The sequence below is a fragment of the Macrotis lagotis genome, chromosome X, assembly GCF_037893015.1.
Source record: "Macrotis lagotis isolate mMagLag1 chromosome X, bilby.v1.9.chrom.fasta, whole genome shotgun sequence".
Classification (NCBI taxonomy): domain Eukaryota; kingdom Metazoa; phylum Chordata; class Mammalia; order Peramelemorphia; family Peramelidae; genus Macrotis; species Macrotis lagotis.
The window spans coordinates 208,503,105-208,518,551 of NC_133666.1; the positions used below are offsets into that span (position 1 = coordinate 208,503,105).

Below are 15,447 nucleotides of genomic sequence, written 5' to 3' on the forward strand. Positions count from 1 at the left end.
CTTTTGCACTTTTTTTCCATTAAATCCCTGGAAATTCTTGACTTTTTATTTCTCCATATGAATTTACTTACAATTTTTTCTAACTCATTAAAGTAATTTTTTGCACTTTTGATTGGTAGGGTACTAAACAGGTAGTTTGGTTTTGGTAGAACTGTCATTTTTATTATATTAGCTCTACCTATCCATGAGCAGTTGTTATTTGCCCAGTTATTTAAATCTGATTTAATTTGTGTGAGAAGTGTTTTATAATTGTTTTTCAAAAAGTTTCTGAGTCTGCCTTGGCAGATAGATTCCTACGTATTTTATATTGTCTGGGGTTACTTTGAATGGAATTTCTCTTTCTAGTTCTTCCTGCTGTATCTTGCTAGTCATGTATAGAAAAGTTGAGGATTTATGAGGGTTTATTTTATATCCTACAACTTTGCTAAAATTGCTCATTGTTTCCAGTAGCTTTTTTTGGATGAATTCTTGGGATTCTCTAGGTATACCAACATGTCAGCTGCAAAAAGTGAGAGTTTTGTCTCTTCCTTCCCAATTTTAATTTCTTCCATCTCTTTTTCTTCTCCATTTGCTGAAGGTAACATTTCTAATACGATATTGAATAGAGTGGTGATAATGGGCACCCTTGTTTCACCCCTGATCTTACTGGGAATGCCTCTAGCCTCTCCCCATTTGAATATGCTTGTTGATGGTTTCAGATAGATACTGCTAATTATTCTAAGGAACAGTCCATTTATTCCTACACTCTCTAGTGTTTGTAGTAGGAATGGATGCTGTATTTTGTCAAAAGCTTTTTCAAGGGGCGGCTAGGTGGCGTAGTGGATAAAGCACCGGCCCTGGAGTCAGGAGTACCTGGGTTCAAATCTGGTCTCAGACACTTAATAAATACCTAGCTGTGTGGCCTTGGGCAAACCACTTAACCCCATTTGCCTTGCAAAAAAAAAAAAAAAAGCTTTTTCAGCATCTATTGATATGATCATATAATTTCTGATAGATTTGTTGATGATATAATTGAGTATACTAGCAGTTTTCCTAATATTGAACCAACCCTGAATTCCTGGGATAAATCCCACTTGATCATAATGTATTATCCTAGTGATAACTTGCTATAATCATTTTACTAAGATTTTATTTAAGATTTTTGCATCTATATTCATCAGGGAGATAGGTCTATACTTTTCTTTCTCTGTTTTCTCTCTTCCTGTTTTAGGTATCAGCACCATATTGGTTTCATAGAAAGAGTTAGCAGAGTTCCATCTTCCCCAATTTTTCCAAAGAGTTTTATAGATTTTGAACCAATTGTTCCTGAAATGTTTGGTAGAATTCACTTGTGAATCCATCATACCCTGGAGATTATTTCTTAGGGAGTGCAATGATGGCTTGTTGAATTTCTTTTTCTGAGATAGGGTTGTTTAGGTATTTAATCTCCTCTTCATTTAACCTGGGCAACTTATGTTTTTATAAATATTCATCCATTTCACTTAGATTATCAAATTTATTGGCATAGAGTTATTATTACTTTAATTTCCTCCTCATTGGTGATGAGTTCACATTTTTTATTTATTATACTACCAATTTGGGTTTTTTTTAATCAAATTAACCATAAGTTTATCAATTTTATTGGTTTTTTCATAAAACCAAATTTTGGTTTTATTTATTAATTCAATAGTTTTTTGCTTTTGCTTTTATTAATTTCTCCTTTAATTTTTAGAATTTCTAATTTGGTATTTAATTGGGCATTTTTAATTTGTTCTTTCTCTAATTGCATATTTAGGGGTGGCTAGGTGGCACAGTGGATAGAGCACCGGTCTTGAAGTCAGGAGTACCTGGGTTCAAATCCGACCTCAGACACTTAATAATTACCTAGCTGTGTGGCCTTGGGCAAGCTACTTAACCCCATTGCCTTGAAAAATCAAAAAAAAAAATAGAAGCTGATTTCTAATTGCATATTTAGTTCATTGATTTCCTCTTTCTCTAATTTATTCATGTAAGAATTTAAGTATATAATATATCCCTTGACAGCCGCTTTGAGTGAATCCCATAGGTTTTGGTATGTTCTTTCATTATTGTCATTATCTAGGATAAAATGATTTATTTTTTTCTATAATTTTGTTTTTGATCCACTTATTCTTTAAAATGAGGTTATCCAATTTCCAGTTGGTTCTGGGTCTGTATCTCCCTGGCCCAATATTGCATATGATTTTTATTGCATTGTGATCTGAGAAACGTATTCTGCTGCAGTTACAAGTTGTTAAAATGATTTTGCTTCAAAGCAATATGCTTATAGTGTAATTATTTCTTCCCAAACTAGAAGTGAACATGCTGAAAGCAAAGGAAGCTAAAAAAGATGCAAAAATATTTATATTTGCGTGTGTGTGTGTGTGTTTGTGCAAAAAATTTAGAAATTCATGGGATACATATCAAATGGGGCATGGCTTAACTAGTTGGGATATATAATTGTTTTGGAATTTTTTTGTTGTATAAGAAATGATGAGCTGGTGAGATTCAGAAAAACCTGGGAAGACCTATGAACTCATACAAAATGAAGTGAGCAGAGGCAACTAGGTGACACAGTGGATAGAGCACTGGCCCCAGAGTCAGGAGTACTTCAGTTCAAATCCAGTCTCAGACACTTAATGATTACCTGGCTGTGTGACCTTGGGCAAGCCACTTAACCCCTTGCCTTGCAAAAACCTAAAAAAAAAAAAAAATGAAGTGAGCAGAGCCAGGAGAACATTTTATACAGTAACAGCAAATTGTAAGGTTGATCAAGTATGAAAGACTACACTATTCTGATCAGTTCAATGATCCATAGAAACCATGGATCCAATTCCAATAGACACTTGATGAAAAATGCTGTATAACTCCAGAGAGAGAACTGGTAGACTCTGAAAGCAGATAGAAGTATACTTTTTAATACTTCCTTTATTTCTGTGTGTGTGTGTGTGTGTGTGTGTGTGTGTGTGTGTGCACGTGTGCGTGTGTGTGTGTGTTTGTGTGTGTGTGTGTATGTGTGTGTTTTGCAACCTGACCAATTTGGAAATTTTGGCATGACCTCACATGTATAATATAAACAAAGTTACCTATTTCTCAAGGAAGGGGAAATGGGAGGGAGGGCAAGAATTTGAAACTCAAAACTTTTAAAAACAATTATTAAAAAAAATTTATCTTAATTGAGAAATGTATCACAAAATAAAATTATTTTGATAAAAAGATCCCCAACCCCAAGCTGGCTAATTTTTCATTTTTGTAATGTACTATTTGGTGAGGGAAATTTCAGTACAATAAAGTTTGGACAGTCTCTTAGAATTATGCATTAGGATTTTCAATTACTCTCAGTGATGAATATAAATTTTCTACAATATCAAATTCTGCCCTGTATGGCATCTGCTATAGACTTCATCAATGTTATTTTCCAAGTCTTGAAGAAGAATTTCTGAATTTTAAAATATTCCTAATAGAATTTACTTAATTTCTACATTTTTATCTCTATAGGAGTTAAAATCCAACAACGACTAACAAAAATACATGACAATGTAAAGAGGCTTCAACAGCAGTTAAAAGATGTAAAATCTACACCTGAATGTAAGTGATTTATATTGTATTTTTTGTATATTAAGAGTTATTGTGGGGGGGAAGGATTTATTTATACTTAAGAGATATCAAATATGTTTTTATTTTTAATACCAAGTGAGCAAAGACCCATTGTGTAAGCAAAATGGAAAGAACAAAGGACAATTATGACATTATGTATATGTGAAAAGTACTCTGTAGTTTATAGTATCTGTAGTAGCATTATTTAACATTTAGTGTTATGATAATTACATTACTATAACTAATAATAATGTTTGTGGTAAGGCAAAGTAGGTATTTTTCTATATTTTATAGATAGGAAAACAGGTACAGGGAGGTTAGTTTAAAGATAAGGACTAATTAGTGAACAAATAGATTTCTGGTTAGTTTAGTTTTAGTTTTTCTACTTTTTATTAAGATTGATAACTTTTCCCACTGTTCTTGCATTTTCAATTAAGACTTTTTAAATTGAATGAAAGTCAAGTTTTTTTTTATAATTTCATATATGTTAATTACATTAAAGCAAAACAAATGTGATAGGTTGTTTCCTCTTTTTTTATAGTTGTTGAAAAACTGAGAGAAATGATGGAAGAAATTGAAAATGCAATCAATACTTTTAAAGAAGAGCAGAGACCAATGTATGTTTTAAAATATTTTTATTTTTAACTCAATCAGATTTATTTCTACTGCTATTAATGTTATTTTTTAAGACCATATAAAAGCGATCTATGATTGTTATTCCTTTTTCAAGCAGTCACTTTCAATGTATACATATGTTCAAAGTGAATTTTTAAAAAAGCAAGATACTTTTTTTTTTAGGTTTTTTTGCAAGGCAAATGGAGTTAAGTGGCTTGCCCAAGGCCACACAGCTAGGTAATTATTAGGTGTCTGAGACTGGATTTGAACCCAGGTACTCCTGACTCCAAGGCTGGTGCTTTATCCATTATGCCACCTAGCCGCCCCTGCAAGATACTTTTTAATGAGACTTTAAAAACCAATTCTTTTCTTATTTTCATTTATATACAGATACAACAAAAACCCAAATCAATAACCAATAATTTTCTTTCTGTAAGATATAGTCATTTTTCATGATGCTGCTGAATTCTTTCCATGTCCAATACTTTCCTATTTGTTCCTTATAAAATTAAAAAATAAAACAAAACACCTTTCCTTGATTTGACAAAGCAAAAGTATGCAATTAGTACATTCCCCACAATGTGCAACTTCAAGAAATACTTGCTTTTTTTTTTTAAGGTTTTTGCAAGGCGAGGGGGGTTAAGTGGCTTGCCCAAGGCCACACAGCTAGGTAATTATGTAGTGTCTGAGACCGGATTTGAACCTAGGTACTCCTGACTTCAGGGCCGGTGCTTTATCCACTGTGCCACCTAGCCACCCCGAAATACTTGCTTCTTGAAGAAAGTATTTATGTAAGACATTAGACTTTTGTGTGAGCTAGAAGGCTTTTTGGCATCTTTCTTTTTTCACCCCAAAGTATATTTCCAGCATTTTTTTTTTGGCCATTCATTTTTGTAACCACCCTTGCATTAAAGCCATTGGATCTCAAAGTACATATTAACTTGGTTTGAAAGATATAGAATTTCTCTTTTTTTATCTGTATTAAGTTTGTTCTGTGTGCTCAAAGACAAAGAGTCCAAATTTTCATTGAAATGGCATTTCTTGTTGCATTTGTATTTGAAATAATAGTCTAAAATGTGATTTTCTTTCATTCTACTCTTCAAGGAGAATCTGTTATCAATCATTGAACTTAGTTGCAAATCATTTATTATGTCACTATAGGTTGAATTTGCTTCCTCTTGGATGTATCAAATCATCACAACAAAGATTGCTTATTAAGAACACTAGCAGTTAAATTAATATTTGTAGACAGAAAACTGGATAATTCTGATTGCTTGTCCCACTATCATTATCTCTGTAAAAGGAGAAGGGGGGCAATATAGGCATGAGCCATTTATAGGTAAAGCAATAGATAGAGTTCTCAGACTGGAGTCTGGAAGACTAATTCAAATAATGCCTTAAATATTTACTAGCTGTGATATTCTGAGCAAATCACTTAACCTCTTTCTGTCTTAGTTTCCCCAACTGTCAAATGAGGATAATGATAGCACTTCATGGGACTATTGTGAGGTGAAATGTGATCTCTATGTAAAGTACATGGCATATGGTAAAGACTTAATAAATGATTATTTCTTCCCTTTTTCCTCTGTGTTAGAGGCCCAGATTTGTTGTTCTGTAGCTAACCTTTTGGTGATGACCTTCTCTGAACTTATCTGTGGACAGAGTGCTGCAGTGGTCTAGAAGACCTGAGTTCAAATCTGTACTCAGACCCTGGACAAGTCATTTAACCTCTTCCTGCCTCAGTTTCCTCATCTATAAAATGGGAATAATAATAGCACCCACCTCCCAAGTTGTTGTAAGGATAAAATAAGATAATTTGTGAAGCATTTTGCAAACCTTAAAACAATATCTAAATTATTATTATTATTATTATTATTATTATTATTATTATTATTATTATCTACTCAGAGAGTAACCAGTTTGTCAGTAAGACTATTATTAAAACCTTTCCAGCAGAACCTGACAGATTTGCATTCCCCTCACATAGATTTTGTAATCCCATGACACTTTCTACTTCATGGTCTGAATTAAACTAGTCCAACCTATATCTATAAAATCCCAAGTACCAAGTTTTTTAAAAAAATCTTTTTTTTTAACATAGAGCTTTTTAAAATATCCTATATACATTTCTCTGTCTTCTTAAACAGATTATACTGAATTTGACAGTTTTCTTTTCATGAGTTTTATCATTCTAACTATTCATTGTTTTATTCCCTACTGGAGCAAATATCATTCAAGCTTTTTGATGTTTACAGAATTTCTAGCTATATTAAAGAGTATCAAACTGCAGTACTTTTTGAATTTTTGTTTTCTATTTTTTTTTAGTCTCTTTCACTCTTAAGGTCTAACTTCTTGTTAGTGTCGTTGTGGTTGACTCTGACATCAACTTTTTCTCCTGCTTTCTTTTTGCCTGTCATTGGTACTAGGACTAGATTTAGTTCAACAGAGATATATGTAGACAGTATAAATAATAAGTATTGCTGGGGACAGTCAAGCAGAACCACTTAACTTAAATACTGCTATAAACCTCTATAATTAAATCTAGATGTCAAGCTGGATATAGGGGCAAAGGGGATTGAGCCAAGGTCATAGAAAGAAAACATGACTTACGAAGAAAGAGTTCTGGCTCCAGGTTCAAATCCTGTCTTTGATGTTTACTACTTAATTTGATCTTAGGTAAGTCACTTAGCTCCCCTGGTCCTAGTTTCCTCAACTGGAAAATGAAGGAGTTAGACTAAATAACTTTTGAGATCTCTTCTAGTTCTAAGTCTATGAGCTTGAAAGGATAAGAATTTTATAGACACTGAGTGAGGACAGTTAAGAGGAGAAGATAGATAAGAATGAGAATGAGGGGAAGTAAATGGAATGCAGGAGGGTGTTAGTGTATTGGAACTTACCAAAAAAGTCATGATTATATTTAGAAGGGATCTTAGAAGCTATTTAGTCTGACTCCACTCATTTTACAGACAAGGAAACTGAGACGAGGGGAGATGAAGTGCCTTGTCCAAGATCACGTAAGTATTGAGTGGCAGAAGTCAAATTTTAACCCAGTCTTTTTATTCAAAGCTCTATTTACTACACCACGATGCCTCTCCATTAAGGAAAATAAATAGCAAGAGGACATCAGAACTAGGTAGTGTTGTGAAGTGTAGGAAAACCCAGAGTTAGTTTATAATAAAAAAAAAATACATGGAGTTTACATTTGCAATGTAATTTACTTACATCAACTCTGTGAGGAGATGCTGATTCATTTTTCAGTCGTGCTTGACTCTTCATGACTCCAATTAGTATTTTCTTGATGAAGATACTGGTGTAGTTTGCCGTTTCCTTCTCTAGCTTATTTTATAGATATGGAGCTGAGGCAAACAGGGTGAAGTGACTTGTCCAGGGTTGCACAGCTAGCAAGTGTCTAAGGCTGGATTTGAACATGAATATGAGTCTTCCTGACTCCAGGTCTAGCACTCTGTCCACTGTGCCACCAAGCTGCCCTGTGAGGTAAGGTAGTACAAATATACTCATTTTATACTTATGAGAACTGAGATACTCAGAGATGTTAATTGACTCTGTAGTTACATAGCTAGTAAATGTCAAAGTCAAAACTTGAATCCAGATCCTCAAAAATGCAAATTCATTGTTCTTGAGTTATCACCACTGGAGGATTGACATGCTTGTTTTTTAAAATCTGGCTATTTAAACATTATTCTTAATTTTAGATACGAAGCTCTTATTACAGAAGAGAAAATAGCTACTAATGAACTAAATGCTTTAGAGAGAAAAATAGAGACATGGGCAACAAGTAATTCAGGAACAGAAAGACCTTTCAAAGTACCATCATGCAGAGTTTCCTTGGACATTGTGATGCCACATACTTTGCCTGAAGAAGTTGTAGAATTTGAAAAGTTCCTTCAACAAGCAGGAGGACGACAAGGGGGTTGGGATGATTATGATCACCAATATTTTCTAAAAGTGAGAAATAAGCATAAAGGAAAGCCCAGCTATATAAAAGAAGTTCTACTGTATCTTCCTGGAAGGACAGAAGAAGAAGTTCAACTGCATGAGAAATGGTATCAAAAATTTCTGTCTTTAGAAGAAAGAAAAAAAGAGGTAAAACATTTTTTAATACAGTTTTATTTTTTAAGGTTTTTACTGTTTAGATATATTTCTCTTCTGTCACCTTTGGCCAGTCTGTGATTTGTTTTGTTTTTTCCTTTCACTTCTCATTTCTATGAGCACTCTTTATTTGATCTAAATACTAATAAAATTAAAGCATTAAACTAGTAATTATGTTCAAATCTAGGAACTAATATAAGTGTATATTTATATAAAATAAAGCTTATATTGAAAGATAAAGAAAGCTTTAGAATTGAAATGAACAGAAAACCCCATTTAGCATGGTTAATTATATCTATATCTATCCATCTAAATACATACACACACACACACACACACACACATTTAATAAAAAACACCATGGTTTGCCAGATGTGCCCAAGCATAGGCTAACTTTTGCTTTTCATTTTAATTTAACTGCATACTATGTTCTTTTAGCTTTAAAAACATGTATTTTGGAAGGCTTGCCAAATTGCACATTCTAGGTATTGTCAAAATGCATAGAAAGCTCTTCTTGCTTGCAACTTATATTCCCATTACTGCAGGTTATTAATTCTTTACCATTAATCCTTTCCTTCTCTTCTAATGAACTGTTAAAAAAGTAGTTGGATCAGGAATGGCCAGTATATATAATGCTTATCATGTTTTCTATTGTAATAGTGCTAAGAAATGGCTTTATATTTTAATTTAATCATTTGCTCCTCTTTTAATTTAAACTTATGTATTGTTTTACTATTAAGATTTTAAAAAACCCAACAAACCATATTTTAATGAATGTGCTTATAACAATGCAAATAGCTCAGACTTCTTACATGATGTAATTGATGTTACCAATTACAGTACACCTGTGATAAACTGAATAAGACCAACAGAAATAGCCCATGTTCAGATCATTTTGGTCTTATTCAAAGCTGTTAAATATTCTATTTGATGCTTGATTTATGATATTAAAAAAATCTAAATTAGAACATCAGTTTTATTAATAAATGTCTTTATCAGCCTAAAGTGAGCATGTTTCCTAGAAATAAAATACAAAACAGAGTTTTCAGTTCAGTTGATATGAAAAGTATAGGTAGTTAAGGTATAACTTACCAAAGAATACTCAGTATTCTGCTTTTATTGCCATTTCATCTCTTCTAATTACTTAACAAACCAAGGTCACATTTAGTCTACCATTTTTTGATAAGAGAATCAGAAACTAGCCTAAAGCTAATATTTTTTAAGCCCCAAATGTTATGTGTTACACTATTCTTAATAGTTGGATGAGATCAAGCAGGTTTTTACCTGTACAGTCAAGAAGCATTGTGTCATAATCAAAGTAATGGAAAAAACCAACCGAGAGAGCAGAGTAGGAGAAAACATTCCAGCCAGGTTCTTGCTACAGCTGCTCTATCAAAGACCTAGAAAAGCACCAGTCCTACTTCTAATTGGGAAGCCAAAGGAATAATCACAGTGAGCCATTTTTATATTTCATGTCAGCATAGAGAGGCAGATGGAGATCTGTCAGCAATAGGAATGAGGTTTAGATAGAACAGAGCCACCTAAAAACTTCCAGCTCAGGAACACTGAGCCAGGTGCCTGTGACTCTGCATTAGGGCAAAAAGAGAGGGGCCCAAAGTAATGTAGGGTGCAGGAACAGGTATCACTTTGCAGCCCTCTTGCTCATTCCATAGAGCTGCAAAAAAAGTGGTTTACAGGCCTGAAACTGGGTACTGAGTAGGAATCAGGAAAAGAAGTGAGCAACAGCTATGACTAATTCTGGAGAGAGGTCTCACATCTAGCCCACAGCCCATGGCTGAATAACCAGGACAGAAAGCTCAAACACAGGGAGAGCCTATCGATCTGTCCCTTGGAACCTACACAACCTTCTAATTGTGTGACTAGCTGGAGCCATCAGAAGTTTAATTCTTTTGCTCAGACTCCAGCCTGGGTCAGGAACTTGAAAAGCTCAGATAGCTTTGGGCATGCTGAAAGCTTACAGTACCCATCCTGAATTGCCTTTGAGATATCTGGACCCTTAAAAAGCTGCAGCCAGGACCCAAAGAATATGAAATGATTCTAAACGAAGTCCAGACATTTCTTACCAAAGGTTACAGAGTTTGAATCTAAGACATTCCCTATCTGGAAAGTAAAACTGGATGAATGAGTAAACCAAAGAAAGAATTCTACCTTTATAGTAGGAAGCTCTTTATAAACAATTATGGTGCCAGGATGCTCAAGATACAAAACCAACAAACAAAATAAAGTTACATGTCATGTGACTAGCAAGATAGAGGATTATCCATTTTCTCTGATCTTCATGATCCTGCAAACTTATCCCAAATTTATCTTGAAAATAGGGTACCAAAAAAAAATAAGGTACAAAAAGACAACTGAAGGATTTTAGAGATCTCAAAAGTACATGAAAATTTAAAAGCTCTGAACACTATAATGGATGAAGTTTTATAAGAAATCTGTTTAAGGACACTGAAAATAAAGTTCTAATTGAAAAAATCCACAGATTGCCCCCCGGAAAAAAAAAGCAAAAATGAAAAGCCTCATGCTGTAAACTCCAGGTCACGCAGTCACATAATTCTTTTTTTTTTTTAATTTTCCCAAGGCAGTGGGGTTAAGTGACTTGCCCAAGGTCATGCTGTTTGTAAGTATCAAGTGTCTGAGGCCTGATTTGAAGTCTTCCTTATTCCAGCACTGGTGCTTTATCCCCTGTGTCACCTAGCTGCCCCTTAGTCAAATAATTCTGTAGAAAAACAACCTATTTTGTGACCGATTTGCAGAAAGACCTTTGAATATGAAGGAAAGGAAATCTGAATAATTGAAGACTATTTTGCACCCACTAGAAACTGCAAATGAGACTGGAATAACTTGTTCTGAGAAGCAAAGGAATTCAAGATGCAACTCAAGGTGACATTCTGCAAATCTGAGTCTAACTTCAAATGAAATAAAAAAACTATTCTGTGAAAAAGAGGCATTTGAAACATTCCTAGAAGGAAAACTAAACTTGAAGAAATTATTTGCTACTCAAACATTCCAGACAACAAAAGTATAAAGAAAGGTAACAGCAATTGAGAACAGCAACAAAATTATGACTTAGAGACTATTAAGAGATGTCTTTCTTATTGTACATTAGGATATAATAGTGAAAGTAGAAATCAAATGGAAGTAATAGTGGAGAAACAGATATGAAATACCCTGGACTAACTTTCACAATATCCTCCTTAATGGTAGATCAATGTTTTTGTGGACTAAATTACAAAATGTAATGGCACATAAAAGGGGGAGGGGATAAGTCAGAAGATGGAAGGGAATATGATATGTGCTTTAATCAAATTAAAGGCTACTAATGAAGAGAATATAGCTCCTGAACTTTCTCAGTAAGAGAGCTTATAGGAGAATAGCATAGAGAGGTATAGAAAAAGGGTCAAGAAAGAGGTGGTACAGGGGTGGCTAGGTGGCGTAGTGGATAAAGCACCAGCCTTGGAGTCAGGAGTACCTGGGTTCAAATCCGGTCTCAGACACTTAATAATTACCTAGCTGTGTGGCCTTGGGCAAGCCACTTAACCCTGTTTGCCTTGCAAAAACCTAAAAAACAAAAAGGGTGGTACCATTGATGATGGTCCATGAAAGAGGAGAGATATTGTATAAAGAAAGATGGGGAATTTACATGGGTTATGTTATCTGCAGAGGTTTAGTGCTTAGAACACCATTTCTTACTTATGAAGGGGAATCTGAGGTCTAAGGTGGGGTGCACCCTGAAAACTGACACCCTTTAGAAAAATGGAAGGCATTCAACCCAGAGAAGAGATTTCAAGACAAATTTTGAGGAGTGAATGACAAAGAGGAGGGCAGAGTTCAATAATGAACTGCACAGTCAAGAAAACTAAAGTCTACAACACAGTAGCAGAGACTGTTTAGAAGAGAGAACCCAAAGAAACAAATTTAAGAAATACAGAATAAAAATGAGGAACTGGAAAAATTTACTATGCAATTTAATCATGCTCTCAGACAAGAAAAAGATAACCTTAAAAGGGATAAATAAGGAATTTATATCATACTGAAAAGTACTATAGATCACAAATCAATATCAGCTTCAAACTTATGTGCTCCAAATGCCCAAGCATCCATATTTATAAAAGAAATATTAACTTACCTATAAGAATATGGATGATAACATGATAGTGACCAGAGGATTCCTTGTTCCTTTCTCATTTGAATGTCAATAACAGAAAGACAAATTAAAATTTAGCCACCATGAAGGAGCACTGGACTTTGAGACACAATATCCCAAAAGGCAAAAGATAGGGGCTTATAAACCAAGAATAATTTCTCCCAAACTGAGCATAATAACATTTCTATAATATTGTGCTACTGAAGTTCTACTAAACACTTGACACTTATCTCATTGTTTCATCTCTTTTACCTCTTTTTGCATCCCCAGCACTATGAAAGACTAAATGGGTGTGTGTGTGTGTGTGTGTGTTTTGTCATGATCAGATTTGACTTTTAGGAAGATCACTTTGGTGTCCGAATTGGGAGAATAGATTGGAGTAGGGAGAGACCTAAGACTTGTAGACTCACCAGCAGGCTGTTGTAATTGTTGAAGCATGACATAATAGTGGGCCTGTACCAGAGGAATAACCTTGTCCAAGGAAAGAATGGAGTAGGAGTGTATTTGAGAGATGTTACAAGGTGAAATCAACAGGCCTTGACAATAGATTTGGGGGGGGGGGGGTACCCAAGCAATGAAAGTAAAAATCTTTTTTCGAAAGAAATCTTTTGGGGCGGCTAGGTGGCGTAGTGGATAAAACACCGGCCCTGGAGTCAGGAGTACCTGGGTTCAAATCCAGTCTCAGACACTTAATAATTACCTAGCTGTGTGGCCTTGGGCAAGCCACTTAACCCCGTTAGCCTTGCAAAAACCTGAAAGAAAGAAAGAAAGAAAGAAAAGTCTTTTAATAGTCTGTCTTTTGTTTTGTTAACTCAATAAATGTCTTTCACTTTGATTTTTTAAAAAAGATTTTTAGAGACAGGGTTTCTTGATGTCTTTTTTTAAAATTTCTTTTCCTTAAGCTCCTATTGTTTGGATAATATGTTCATGTCTTTTTTGGGGGGTGGTTTTTTTTTTAGGTTTTTGCAAGGCAAACGGGGTTAAGTGGCTTGCCCAAGGCCACACAGCTAGCTAATTATTAAGTGTCTGGGATGGGATTTGAACCGAGGTACTCCTGACTCCAGGGCCGGTGCTTTATCCACTGCGCCACCTAGCTGCCCTGTCTTTTTTTTTTAAAGGAATGTTTCAAATCCCCTTTATTTATCTTTTTTTTCTTTGATATTTAGGTCAGGGTAGGTTACTTTTGGGTTGCATCTTGAACCTTTACTTTTTGGGAACATGATACCTTTCCCTTTTTCTATATCTGATAATACGGAATAGTTTTCTATAACTAGAATTTACTTTCTTTTATATTTGAAACTTTTTTCCTGGTCACTTGCTAAATTTTTTGTTTTTCATCGGAGTTGTTCAATTTAACTATTTGCAGCAAAGATTTTTTTTCTAGGATACAATCTGTGGATTCTTTTGATTGGTACTTTGGGTTTTTTTTTAATTTAAAAGTTTCAGGAAATTTTTTTTGTATTATTTCTTGAATCACTGTTCAAATAGGTCAGGGAAGCTAGATGGCGCAGTGGATAGAATACTGGCCTTGGATTCAGGAGGATGAGAGTTTGAATCCAGCCTCAAAACACTTGCCATTTACTATCTGGATGACCTTGGGCAAGTCACTTAACCCTGATTGCCCTGCAACCAGGGCTATCTCTAGTTGTCCTGAGTCATATCTGGTCAGTGGATCCAGATGGCTCTGGAGGAGAAAATGAGGCTGGTGACTTAACACAGCAACCCCCCCCCCAAAATCCAGTTCATGTGCTTGTCATGGTATCACGTCCCTGATGTTGTGGTCTTCAAAAAAAAAGGACAAATATTATTGTTCAAATTTTTTACATCATGTTCTTACTTTCCTAAATTGTCTCTTCATATCCTCTCTTCAGAGTCACTGTATTTTGCTCATTTAAATATCATTCCCTCTTTTAATGGTTTGGTTTGTTTTGCTTTTTTCAGATTGTCTTTCACTTCAGTATATTTGTATTCCCAAACTGTTTCTTTCTCTCTCTCTCTCTCTCTCTCTCTCTCTCTCTCTCTCTCTCTCTCTCTCTCTCTCTTCCTTGGAGAGACATTACTGTGGATTCAAGTTTTTGTTTTTTTGGCTAATTATTCCTGTTGTACTGACCGTAAATTTATTCACTTGTACTTTTATGTTCTGAACAAGAATTGACTTCATCCAGTTGATCACAATGATGTGATTGAAGAGTATGTCAATTCAATTCAGTAAACATATAAGTGCTTACCATGTACCATATACTGCTAAGCCTTAGGAATTAAAATAATAAAAAAGAAAGACAGTCCTTGCAGTCAAGTAGCTTACAGTCTAATGGAAAAGAGGGTGAACTCTTAAGAGATGGGGTGGGACCACTATAGGGTAACCTCTGTGCCCCAAACCAAGCAGAGCTGCTGATGGAAAGTAAAGAGTTAGTTACCAAGAGAGTTAAGATTGAAACCTTTATAAAGGAGGGCTGTGGGAAGAGGTTATTATCCCATCTCCAAATCTTCCATTCAGAGGGGAGAGGTCCTCAGGGAGCTGAGAAGATATTTAGGATCAAAAATTGAGATAATGAGCATGATGATGAGATTTCAGGTGTTGAGTTTATTCTGAGTGAGACATGATATTCTGTGGAGTGGAAACCAAACAACTGCTTGGAAAGTGGATAGAAAGTAGAGAGTAACTTGAACAGCATCTGATACTGTGGGTCAGGAATATCTGTTTTAGTCTGTTTTAGTTTGGATTTGCTGATCTGATTAAAGATAAAGATCTTGAAAACTGATTTTCTTTGTATATCTTTTGTTTATCAGAAAACAAAAATGTGATTATTTTTCATTTAATTTTTAAAGTTTTTTAAAATTTGTTAATTTTTAAAATTAAGGTTATTTACTAATTTTATATTTGATTTTGGGGTTTGGTTCTTTTTTTTTTTTTTAGTTTTTTGCAAGGCATTGGGGTTAAGTGACTTGCTGAAGTTCACACA

General features: G+C 34.6%; 1 protein-coding gene across 1 annotated transcript in view; it reads left to right on the forward strand.

Moving 5' to 3' along the window:
• CCDC112 (coiled-coil domain containing 112) overlaps window positions 1–15,447 on the forward strand; it is a 31,620-nt gene that overhangs the window by 9,116 nt on the left and 7,057 nt on the right. The window contains exons 4-6 of the mRNA XM_074202921.1: window positions 3,496–3,585; window positions 4,136–4,211; window positions 7,923–8,313. Of these exons, the coding sequence (XP_074059022.1) occupies window positions 3,496–3,585; window positions 4,136–4,211; window positions 7,923–8,313 (557 nt within the window). The remainder of the gene's footprint in view (window positions 1–3,495; window positions 3,586–4,135; window positions 4,212–7,922; window positions 8,314–15,447) is intronic.